Below are 13,448 nucleotides of genomic sequence, written 5' to 3' on the forward strand. Positions count from 1 at the left end.
CCGTTCGGGCGCTGGCTGATCGTACACACGGCTCTGCTCTGTTTGTCTTAAAACTCTTTTTACTCTTTTAAAATTGTTTAGTCATCAAAAATTCTCTCAAATCCTCAGTTTGAGTTCAGATACGCCCGAAGATGTATCCGAATCCCTCAAACCAAGGCTCTGATACCAACTTGTAACACCCAAATCTTCAAGACAATTTTTCACATTTTATAAAACACATTTTTAATCATAATCGTTATAAAAACACCATTGTATCACATAGTCAAATCATAACATCATATCCCAAGATCATAATGTAAAAATTTCCACGTGTGTGTACTGATCAAGCCGGCGCCTTCTCGCGATCCTCACTGGTACCTGAAACACATAACACAACACTGTAAGCATAAATTGTAACACCCTTTTTTTTTTTTTTGCGGTAAATAAATATTTACTACAGTAATAAAATATCTGATTTGGTCCCCATTTGAATATTAATAAAACTTCATTTATAATATAATGACATTTAAAGAGTTTTAAATAAACACAAATAAATCCAGGTTTAAACTTTATTACATAAAACATGATTTATTGAAATAAACAGCGGAAGACTTTTATCCATAATTTTCAAGAGTAATGCGGTTGCCACGATAGTCAAGCTGGATTCTTCCCCTTGTTTACCCCAGAGGGTCCTGTAAAAATGTTAATAGTATCTGATAAGCCAACGCTTAGTGAGTTCACAATCTATACATTTTACCACATGCATATAATCATTATAAAAATATTTACTGTTTTACTACAGTAATTCTGAAATATTTACTGTTTTACTACAGTAATCCTGAAACATCTACTGTTTAACTACAGTAGTTAATCATGTATGTCATATAATAATCATAGTAATAACATTTACTAGTATATAATATATAGCATAACATTTTTACCGTCAACAGTAAAAATTACACATATAATATGTTTACACATAATTACCGTCAATAGTAAATAATGGTAAATAATGGTAAATATTATTTATCATAATATCTTCACATGAACTTGTTTTATAATAACTACATACATGAGTATCACATATAGAATAGTAAAACTCACCTTAGTCGCAGAACAGCAACACGAACGTTTGTTTTCTCGAGTTTATTCACTTAACAGCCTCTCGGGATTTATCTTCTCGATTATCAAGACTATAATTTACACTTGTTGTTCTTTCCCAAATGAAGGAAAATTACCTCTCTATTTATAGGTAAAAATGTTGATTATTTTATTCATGACCTAATTTCTCAATTATTATTATTTTATGATTTCTTTTACTTTTGGCCTAATTCTGGCACTCAATACCGCACCTAGAACTATTGGACCCGACTCCATCTTGAAGGAAATCGAGTCAGCTTTCCAATGGCACCAGCCACTCGCCGCCACTCGCCGCCACTCGCCACTTTTCCGGCCGGTGGTCGGCTGCCGGATTTCATTTCGAGATTTTTGTTCAAACTTCAAAAATTCATAACTTCTTCATACGAGCTCCGTTTTCGACGTATTTTTTTTTCATGCGTAGGTATTTCCGAGTACTACAACTTTCATTTAGATCACTTTAGCTAAAAATAAATATATTTTTACTTTCATATTTAAATGTAATTATAACTTTTTAAACCATATAACCATTAAATCTTTTATACACATTTTTGATTATTTGTAACACCAAATTTACTACTATATATTTATATATAACTTATGATAATTTTATAAACATTTTTGACATAAATACTTATCTTTATTTATTTATTTATAAATGAAAACGGGGCGTTACAATTCTCCCCTACTTGGAATGATTTCGTCCTCGAAATCCTTATAAAAAGAACTCGGGATAATTCTTTTTCATTTCATCTTCTGGTTCCCAAGTCCATTCTGTTCCACGTCGGTGCTGCCATTGTACTTTAACAATTACTATTTCCTTGTTGCGTAATGTCTTTATTTTTCGATGTATAATGGCAACAGGCTTTTCAATGTAGTTAAGTCTGTTATCTACCTGAATATCGTCAAGTGGCACAATATAGGTTTCTTCTGCCATACACTTTCTTAATTGCGACACATGAAATGTGTTGTGTATCTGATTTAATTGTTCTGGTAGCTCTAAGCGATATGCTACCTTCCCAACTCGTGCAATAACTTTATATGGACCAATGAATCTAGGTCCCAATTTTCCTCTTTTCATTAATACAGCTCCTAATCCGCGATAAGATGCATCACAATAGACAGTCATATCATCGACTCCTTCTGGTAGAGTTAGGATTGGTGCTTCACATAACTTTTGCCTTAAGATCTCAAAAGCTACTTGTTGTTCATTACCCCATTCAAACAATTCATTCTTTTTCGTCAATTTGGTTAATGGTACTGCGATTTTGGAAAAATCTTGGATAAATCTACGATAGTATCCAGCCAAACCAAGAAAACTTCTAATTTCTGTAGGGGTCTTTGGAACTTCCCACTTCATTACTGCATCAACCTTGGCCGTGTCAACTTTAATACCATTCTGATTGATAATATGTCCTAAGAATTGGACTTCTCGTAACCAAAATTCACATTTTGAAAATTTGGCATACAACTTCTCGCGCCTCAGTACTGTCAATACTTCTCGTAGATGATATTCATGCTCTTCTTTGTTCTTTGAGTACACAAGAATGTCGTCAATAAACACAATCACTGATTTGTCAAGCATGGGTCGACAAACTCGGTTCATTAAATCCATGAACACTGCTGGTGCATTTGTAAGTCCAAATGGCATTACAATGAATTCGTAATGTCCATATCTTGTTCGGAATGCTGTCTTGTGTATATCTTCCTCCTTAACTCTCATCTGATGGTATCCAGATCGAAGGTCGATCTTGGAAAACCAAGATGCTCCCTGCAACTGATCGAAAAGGTCGTCGATTCTTGGTAGAGGATACTTATTCTTTATAGTGACTTTGTTAAGTTCTCTGTAGTCAATGCACATCCTGAATGATCCGTCTTTCTTCTTGACAAACAGTATTGGTGCGCCCCATGGAGAACTACTTGGACGTATGAACTCCTTCTTTATCAATTCCTGCAGTTGAGCAGACAGTTCTTGCATCTCAGGGGGTGCAAGTCTATATGGTGTCTTGGCTATTGGTGCTGCTCCGGGAGTAAGGTCGATCCCAAACTCTACTTGTCTTTTTGGAGGAATACCGGGTAAATCTTCAGGAAACACGTCGGTATATTCTTGAACTACTGGCACATTGGAAATTACTGTCTTCTTTTCTGGTTTACCATCTAGTGTATAAACCAAATATCCAGTACATCCATGCTGTATGTACTTCCGTACTCTTGCTGCTGAACAGATGGATGTCATGTTCCTTCTTCCTTCCCCTTGAATGATTAGTTCTCCCCTACTTGGGGTTTGAACTCGGACTCGATGTCTTCTACAGTCGATCAAGGCATGATGCTTTTCTAACCAGTCCATCCCTATAACGATGTTGATTTCTTTCATCGGAATTGGAATGAGGTCGATCTTGAACTTCACATCGGATATTACTAATACACAACCTTTATATACATGATGTGCTGTTATCGTCTTATCATCGGCTATCTCTACTTCTAATTCTCTATCTAACTTTTCTAGTTTAACAATTATATTCTTGCTATATGCTAAAGACACAAAAGAGCGACTTGCTCCAGTATCAAACAGAACTAGTGCTGGTTTTGAATTAATGAGGAAGGTACCTGCAACTACGTTTGGTTCATCTTGTGCTTGCTCAACGGTGAGCTGGAAAGCTCTACCTTGAACTCTTGGGGCTTCATTTCTTGTTCCTGTTCTCCCATCAGTGATCCTCAGAGTAGATGGAGCTGGAGTTTGAACCGTACCTTGAGCCAACAAAGGACAATTTGGCTTAATATGCCCATACTGATTGCAATTGTAGCATATTTTCAACTTTTCTGGACAATCCCTACTCATGTGCCCACTTTTTCCACACTTGAAACATACTCCCATTCCCATACGACATTCTCCTGGATGATTCTTCCCACATTTATCACACTTGGGATGGTTCTTCTTGCCTTCAGTTTGGTTATTGGTTTGTTTGAACTTCTTGTTTGGTTCTTGAACGTGTACCTGCTTTCTCTTCTTGTCTTGAGTCTCCATATCCAGCTCCTTGAGTCTTGCTATTTCTGTCATGTCTTTGAATGTCTTGCAGTTAGAGGTTACAACAACCTCTCTGATCCTGGGCTTGAGTATCTTAACATAACGATTCATCTTCATCTTTTCCGTGGCCACAAATTCTTGACAAAAGATTGATTTTTCCAGAAATTTATCGGTGATTTCATTGACCGATTCCGTTGTTTGCTCCATAGATAGAAACTCTTCAGTTATTCTATCTATTTCTACCACTGTAACATACTCATCTTGAAAGAGTATTTTGAATTCTGCCCAAGTCATGTTCTCTATTTCAGCTTCCTTAAGCTTCTTCATGGTTAACTCCCACCAATCATTCGCCGTTCCTCGTAATTGGTTTGCTGCAAATCGAACTTTTGCTTCTGGCTGACAAAAACAAGTACGAAAAGCATTCTCTATCTCTGATATCCAGCGCATGCTGACCAGAGGGTCCTTCTTTCCATGGAACAATGGTGGTTTGGTAGCTGCAAAATCCTGATACTTGCATTTCTTGAGTTGACCAGATGCTGCCATCTTATTATCAATGATTTTTAACAAATCAGTCTTTACTTGCTCGAATAACTCTGGGAGAAATTCTTGAATTGCTACTCTTATTTCAGACGCAACTAGCTCCCTAACATTAACATCTTCATGTTGATCTTCATTTCCATTTCCACTTCCATTTCCATTTCCACTTCCATTTCTTGTAACCACCATCTTTCTGATAACCATAATATAATAAATTATATATATATATATATATATATATATATATATATATATATAAGTAATTAATCCTATGCCTTATTCTAAAGAAACTTCCATCTGTTTTCTGGTTTTCCTTGTGGTCCTCCCGTCCCAATTATGTATCATGTGCTTTCGTTAGTACGGGCCCATACTAACGTCCACACATATACATAATTGTTTTTGGTATATCACAAAGTCTTCCAAATTGTAGATTTTAGTTTAACACGCATTTTCTATTTCACATATTGTAGACATACATATAATGTCTACAGAGTTTACTGATTATACTCTTTTTAACCAATTAATATTATCAAAGAGTATTATAAATACATAACTATACATAATGCTGAATCAAATAGTCATTCAAATAATTAACTTTTTACCCTAAAGCAACAATCAAACAAGAACATGCAGTAAGGCTTTAGTCAAAATTCTAAGTCTATGTAATTCTAATTATGCATAGTTTTAAAGCATTTACTTTACTCTTTGCTAATTTTAAGTAAACACATAATCATACGGATATTTATCTATATCCTATTCAATTCTAGCATGTGAAATATATACATATATATCATATATATCAAAATTTCTTGTATGTAATATATTATAAAAATATATTATATTATACCTTTTAAAGAATACCGGCTGACTGCTCGTTCCGCATTACTTTACTCTTTTAAAATTTTGACACTTTTTCCAAAATTTTATTTTTCTTGAAAATTTTGAGCTTCGGTTTAAGTTCAAACACACACTGATGTATATTTGAATCCCTTAAACTAAAGCTCTGATACCAACTTGTAACACCCTTTTTTTTTTTTTTTTTTTTTTTGCGGTAAATAAATATTTACTACAGTAATAAAATATCTGATTTGGTCCCCATTTGAATATTAATAAAACTTCATTTATAATATAATGACATTTAAAGAGTTTTAAATAAACACAAATAAATCCAGGTTTAAACTTTATTACATAAAACATGATTTATTGAAATAAACAGCTGAAGACTTTTATCTATAATTTTCAAGAGTAATGCGGTTGCCACGATAGTCAAGCTGGATTCTTCCCCTTGTTTACCCCAGAGGGTCCTGTAAAAATGTTAATAGTATCTGATAAGCCAACGCTTAGTGAGTTCACAATCTATACATTTTACCACATGCATATAATCATTATAAAAATATTTACTGTTTTACTACAGTAATTCTGAAATATTTACTGTTTTACTACAGTAATCCTGAAACATCTACTGTTTAACTACAGTAGTTAATCATGTATGTCATATAATAATCATAGTAATAACATTTACTAGTATATAATATATAGCATAACATTTTTACCGTCAACAGTAAAAATTACACATATAATATGTTTACACATAATTACCGTCAATAGTAAATAATGGTAAATAATGGTAAATATTATTTATCATAATATCTTCACATGAACTTGTTTTATAATAACTACATACATGAGTATCACATATAGAATAGTAAAACTCACCTTAGTCGCAGAACAGCAACACGAACGTTTGTTTTCTCGAGTTTATTCACTTAACAGCCTCTCGGGATTTATCTTCTCGATTATCAAGACTATAATTTACACTTGTTGTTCTTTCCCAAATGAAGGAAAATTACCTCTCTATTTATAGGTAAAAATGTTGATTATTTTATTCATGACCTAATTTCTCCATTATTATTATTTTATGATTTCTTTTACTTTTGGCCTAATTCTGGCACTCAATACCGCACCTAGAACTATTGGACCCGACTCCATCTTGAAGGAAATCGAGTCAGCTTTCCAATGGCACCAGCCACTCGCCGCCACTCGCCGCCACTCGCCACTTTTCCGGCCGGTGGTCGGCTGCCGGATTTCATTTCGAGATTTTTGTTCAAACTTCAAAAATTCATAACTTCTTCATACGAGCTCCGTTTTCGACGTATTTTTTTTTTCATGCGTAGGTATTTCCGAGTACTACAACTTTCATTTAGATCACTTTAGCTAAAAATAAATATATTTTTACTTTCATATTTAAATGTAATTATAACTTTTTAAACCATATAACCATTAAATCTTTTATACACATTTTTGATTATTTGTAACACCAAATTTACTACTATATATTTATATATAACTTATGATAATTTTATAAACATTTTTGACATAAATACTTATCTTTATTTATTTATTTATAAATGAAAACGGGGCGTTACATAAATGCTTAGTGAGTTCCCCAAAATATCACACACAACACATATTAGCCACTCGAGGCTATAACTCTGTTGACCCTCTGGTCAAGGTGTCTCTGTGGGACCCTCCAGTCTCATAACTCTATGTGCCCTCTGGCCCTAACTCTGTGGGCCCTCTGGCCCTAACTCTGTGGACCTTCCGGTCCTAACTCTGAAAACTCTGTAACATACATAACATATAACACATAGAAATCACATCATGCAAAAGCATACAAAATACTCTGTCTCATAGCTCTAATTACCACTCTAGGTAAAGTATAGTGAGAAGACTCACCTCGGGTAACTCGGTAAAGCTCGAACTCTATAAAATCGGGTCTAGCCTCCGCCTAATCATGTGAAATAAATACTCTAAATCAATACATCTCTCAAGGCTAGACTATTCCTCCTCTTAGTACTCTCAGAAGGGTAAAAGACCATTTTACCCCTCTCATAACTCAAAGGCCCCACTATAGACCAAACCCTAAAAGTCAACCAAAAGTCAACCCTCCGGGTTACGCTGCGCGTACCAGATGTGTACGTTGGGCGTACCCGGCAGTCTCTCAGAATCGGGGAATGCCACCCCGTACGCCGCGCGTACTGGGATTACGCCGGCGTAAATCCCAGTTTTAGTCCCTTAGCTCTTGAGGTCTTAAACAGTTAAGACTCACGTCCAACTTTTAGATCTGACCATTTCTAAGCCTCTTAATCCATAAAGTCGATGACTTTAAGCCTTTGCATGGCTGAACAAGTCACTAACACCCAAAATATACCATTTCCTAACACTAGAAAGCCCAATACTCAATCATGATCTCATATCCACGACCAAGATGGGAACTTTATGGATCTATAACACAAATACCACTGAAATGGGACTGATCTAGGTCCATGGAGCACATTACACTCATAAAGTCTCCACCTTTGGGACTTTTAACCCTAAAATGGTCCATGAAGCAACAAACCAAATGAAGAGGAAAGTTTTGAACTTTATACCTCCAAATGCAGCTCCTTCCTCTGTAGATCTCAGATCCAAATTTGCACTTCAAGCTCTAGTCTCCACAAACTCCTCTCCTTCTTCTTCACTAGCACACCAAGGCACTTTTAGCTCCAAAATCACACACACTCACTAAGAACGATGAAAAGTTCTCTCTTAGGGTTTTACTCACTGCTATGGAGGCTGAGAAATGAGCCTTAGCTTCCAATATATAGGGCACAAGTCAGAAATTAGGGTTTGCACCTGGACACATTACGCCCAGCGTAACCCTGAGTACGCCCATCGTACTCAGGCGAGTCCGCGTCCAAAATAAGCGCATGAGTACGTGCAACGTACTCTTGAGTATGCCCAGCGTACTCATTTGCTACCAATTCCTCTTAAGGGCTTAACTTGACACTTTGAATAAAAGAAGGGCTAAATAGCTGTACCTGAATTTCGGGATGTTACACACATGTTTTCAAAAAAAAAAAGGAGACTATCTCGTGCGATCCTAGCAGACATCCTAAGACGTTTGTCCAAACGCTTCAGGAGGGATGTCATATGCTAATTGAAAAAGTGCGGTTGTGCATTTTTATAAGGGAGTGAAACCTGATGTACCTCTAGTATCGAAACATTGTTGGAAATAACTACACTCTTTTGTTAAATCTTCGACTATAAGTTCATATAAAGGTTTGGATATTCTGAACCGCCTTCGAAAATAGTATCCTTGAAAAGTGGCTTACTCGTCAAAGTAGTATTGTATTAAGCGTTGGTGTGTAGATTCACTGTTTCTCTAAATATATCTTCGTGATCTTCGTTGCGAACTTTCGGCTTTGTCATTGCATAAAGCGTTATATGTTTGATGCGCTATTTGAGCAGTAACGACAACAACTTCAAGCATAATTTGAAATTCTTTAGAAAACATACATGACAACATCTTCTAATAATATTAAGAGATGTAGATATAGAAAGATAGAAGAATTCGATTTGGGTTTGGTAAAATATGGGTTGTGAGGTTTTATTATTAGGTAAAAGAGAAAAATTAAAAAAATTGACTTTTTTTTAACTCTGATCATTCAAACCTTGGGAGAAAAGAAAATGGAGTAAAAGAAGAGAAAAGGAGTACAACAGAATCTTGCCGAGTGCGGCCTAACTGCAACGGAGACCGCATGGTAGGGGGCGGTGTTCCTACTGTCCAGTGTGGCAAACCCACGACCAGACTCACCCACACCGTGTAGTATAATAAGCCTCAATGAGGGCAACTATTGATGACACCAAACCATTTATTTAGGATTTGGTACTCTCTTTCTCTAACTTCACTGACCCTCCTTAATCCCAAAACCGAGCCTGTTTCCTAGATTCATGAAGAATAATCTGCATACATTAAAAAATATATTGCATGAGCTTTGATGCTTTGGGTTTACCTTAAAAATGATATTTCAGTGTTTATGATACAATGAATTTGGTCTACATTACTATAAAAACACGAGCAAAACATGTAGTAGTTTAACTATTGGTAAATTAGGTATATTACAAATGTTTTTTTTTTGTCAAATCTAACCTACTCCTAAACTACACCTTAAATCCACCTATGTCAACGATAGGACTTGAACCCTCAACCAAAATTGAAAGGAAAATAAACATCTTATTAATTTTATATTTATAGCATCAACTTAATACGAAACAAAATAATTGCTGGATAATTGAATGTTAAAAATTATTTTTAAAAAGATAGCAGTAAAACAAGCAAGTCATAATTGTTTTTTCATGAATATATATAAGAATTGTCAGAATACATTTATTAGTGACACGAATATCAAAGAGCTTTCAATATATTTCCGTTGAAAATTACTAGAATATATTTGTTGGTATGATTTTCTTTATCATTTTCTGCACAATCAAGAAGACATGGATGGTGCTTTGAATGATATCTACATCTCCAAGCTCCAAATCCACATTTTCCATTGGAAACATTAGCTTTATTTTCATTGCAACCAATTAGACAAAATTAAAGGGTAATGGTGTACTTAGTAAAAATGAAAGATTCAAGAACTATCACATAAATAAGTGCATCCATATTCAACAAAGAGGTGTATTGGTATATAGAGACCAATAAAAAGTAATGTGTCTCCTAATAATTTTTAATTCGTACACACCTAAATGGGAAAAAGGTAAATTGGTAAATGGGAAATAGTTATTTTTATGGATAATCACTCTCTCCAGATCTTCCTAGTTTGGAAAGAAGCTTAAGAGAGAAGATCGTCACTTTTCTTCCTTTATCTTCTATACGGTTCTTTTCAAAAACCATTTGGGGGAATATGTTTTTTTCACGGTTTTATTCATGATTCTTTTCACTTCCCTCCTTAAAAAGGAATGGGGAACATAATTAAAACATTCACAATGGTTAATTTGCTCTATGACTTTTTTTATGTTTGTCATTATTTTCTACTAACTTTACTAAATAAAGCATTTTTATCATATCTACCTTCTCCAATGCATGCAAATTTTCAAGACGATTTTTAAAAGTAGATAATATATCCTTACATATGTAACATGTAGTAGTATAATGCGTTAAAGCCACATAATCTAATTTGTCGGTCTTAAACACACTTTATTGATAAAAATAGTAATTTACGTTGACATTTAAATAAATAAATATATTACAGTAAATACTTATGATGTTTTTTTTTTCAAAAATATGAAAGATTATATAGTTATTGCATGTATAATTGTAAAAATAAAAATGATGAAAATATAATGTAATCATTGTGAATTTAATTCTTGAAGTCGGAAAAAACGAGATGTTATTTGATATTTAATAAAAGGCTTCATTTATTCCTACCCCATCTCCACTTATCTCTACCCTCTAATCATTTTTCCAATCATTGTTTTTACTAATCATTTTACCTTTTTTACTAATCATTACTATTTTTAATTATTTTAATAATTAAATTATGATTACATAATTATTATTAATAGTTGTTTAATATATAATTAATTAATATTTATAAACCTATTTATTAAAATATTTTTTTATTTAGTTTAACTATAGATAACTTATTTATATTATTTTTTTTAAAAGATACATAAATATTTATAAATCTATTTACTAAAATATTTTTTATATTTTTATTAAAATATATTTTTATTTAGTTTAACTATAGATAACTTATTTATATTTTTTTTAAAAGATACATAAATATTTATAAATCTATTTACTAAAATATTTTTTATATTTTTAATTCTATAAAGTATGATATATATATATATATATATATATATATATATATATATATATATATATATATATATATATATATATATATATATAAAAGTTATTAAATTAAGATATTTTATTTTATTGAATTTTATTTGAAAGATAATATTAATAAAATATTATTTATAGTTAACCAACAATTATATATATATATATATATATATATATATATATATATATATATATATAATATTATTATTATTCGTACTTTTGTATATTTAGGTAAAAAGCCATATGCTTTTTTAACGAACCTCCATATAACCTCCATATAGTTGGAGTTAATGGGAGCTATATATTTTGTATTCATTATAATCGGTTGACCTAATATCACAGTTTTTAATATTATTTATAAAATTGTTTTGGTGTAAATTGTATTATCCCTATGTTTGGTTTCTATTTTTTTAGTCGGGACCTATGATTTAATTTTATTTCTAGTTTAGAATCGATATGTTACTATTTAATTATTGTGTCATCAAAGAACTCCGTTTTTGTTTTTTAAGTCCATACTTTCTTGCCGCCAACGATGAAGGTATTTTTACTTTCATTTCTAGAATATTCATATTATAAAACTATTAATAATTTAATATCATGTATCAATTTGAGAACGTAGGAACAAAATTATAAACCTTAATTTAACAAGGTGACGATTTTGTAAATAAATGAAAATGAACATACAAACATGAAACATTAAAAAAATCACAGAGGTATTATAGTAACGATGACGTAAACTGATTGAATCGTTTTCATTACGGTCGTTCCCTCTCATTTTGTCATACTCCTCATTCCCGATAACTTCTTTATGCTCAAACCCTCGATATTATGTGGTCGATCATTAACATTTTAATTGATATTATTTCAAAAATATACAGTGACTTGACATTCTAGTTGATACTATTTTAAATATTTAAAAGATTTTCATTACGGGATAGTTTTTTTAAGATTTCTAAACATTTTGGATTTAAATTTTATAATAAATTAAATTAATATTTTCATAGATAATAATAAATAAAAGCTAAAAGATGACCATATATTTTTATCTTTATATTTCAAGTAAATAAAAAGTTATTAGAATTTAAAATGAAAGTAAAAAATATAAGGCTGTGTTTTGAAACTTTTATCTATATTAAAGGATGTAAAAAAAACAATTGAACTCGTGTAACTGATGGGATTTGATTGCAGAGAAATCAAATCAATTTTCTAATTTATATACGAATTTATTGGCGCTGAACGCCCTTTAACTACTGTTGTATGCAAATATGGTACCGAAAACAATGTTACTTTTTAACTTTCCACCAAACAAATAATAATAAAAGGGGTAGAATAAATAAACTGAGGGTATGAATAATAGCTCCCTGTATGTAAATATGGTACCGAAAACAATGTTACTTTTTAACTTTCCACCAAACAAATAATAATAAAAGGGGTACAATAAATAAACCGAGGGTATGAATAATAGCTCCGTTAATAAAATAGATTAACTAGGGAACTAGAACCCTATAATTAACCATATAGTTAAAAAAATGTCACATCATATAAATGATGCTACAACACTATGATGATCTCAACTTCAACCCTCAAGATAAATACAATTTTACCTTAGTTAATGACATGACAAAGATATCATTTAAAATTTGTATCTTGAAATATATAATCTATAAACAAAGACGAGCATGCCGTTTAAATATAAAGTTATTATACATAAAATATAAAATATAAAATGTTAAATAATAGTTCACTATACATCATTTAAAGTTTTATGATGGTCAAATGAATAGTGTTCATACTTTTTGGTTATATAATTTATGTCTTATCATGTATTATAAAACATTATGTCTATGACATATCTTAAATGTGCACTTGAATTATTTTTGTATATAATAATATATATTACCTACCATCTTATTGTTATATACTTTTTACTATTTTATTTAAAGTAAAATGTAAATCATATTATTTGATAATTTATACAAAAATCTTAACTTCTATTTGAATTAATGCATTCTTATTACTCTATTTCTAATATCAACAAATACATATGGATTTTATTTTTTTTAACCGATAAATACAAATATTATAATGTAC

At 31.9% G+C, this 13,448-nt stretch overlaps 1 protein-coding gene and 1 long non-coding RNA gene across 2 annotated transcripts; both read right to left on the reverse strand.

The window, feature by feature from the left end:
- Positions 1–513: 513 nt before the first annotated feature.
- Positions 514–1,203, reverse strand: LOC145118744 (uncharacterized). Its single transcript, XR_013713431.1, has 2 exons — positions 1,084–1,203; positions 514–671 (listed from the first exon to the last, which is right to left on the reverse strand). It is a non-coding gene; the product is annotated as an uncharacterized LOC145118744 (long non-coding RNA).
- Positions 1,204–1,831: 628 nt separating this feature from the next.
- On the reverse strand, positions 1,832–4,867 carry LOC145121818 (uncharacterized). Its single transcript, XM_079057519.1, has 2 exons — positions 3,037–4,867; positions 1,832–2,532 (listed from the first exon to the last, which is right to left on the reverse strand). The coding sequence occupies exons 1-2, from the start codon at positions 4,865–4,867 to the stop codon at positions 1,832–1,834; spliced, it is 2,532 nt and encodes an 843-aa protein (XP_078913645.1).
- Between the last annotated feature and the right edge of the window lie 8,581 nt (positions 4,868–13,448).

The sequence above is a fragment of the Lactuca virosa genome, chromosome 6 (assembly GCF_052849685.1).
Source record: "Lactuca virosa cultivar CGN04683 chromosome 6, Lactuca_virosa_CGN04683_v6, whole genome shotgun sequence".
NCBI classification, from domain to species: Eukaryota; Viridiplantae; Streptophyta; class Magnoliopsida; order Asterales; family Asteraceae; genus Lactuca; species Lactuca virosa.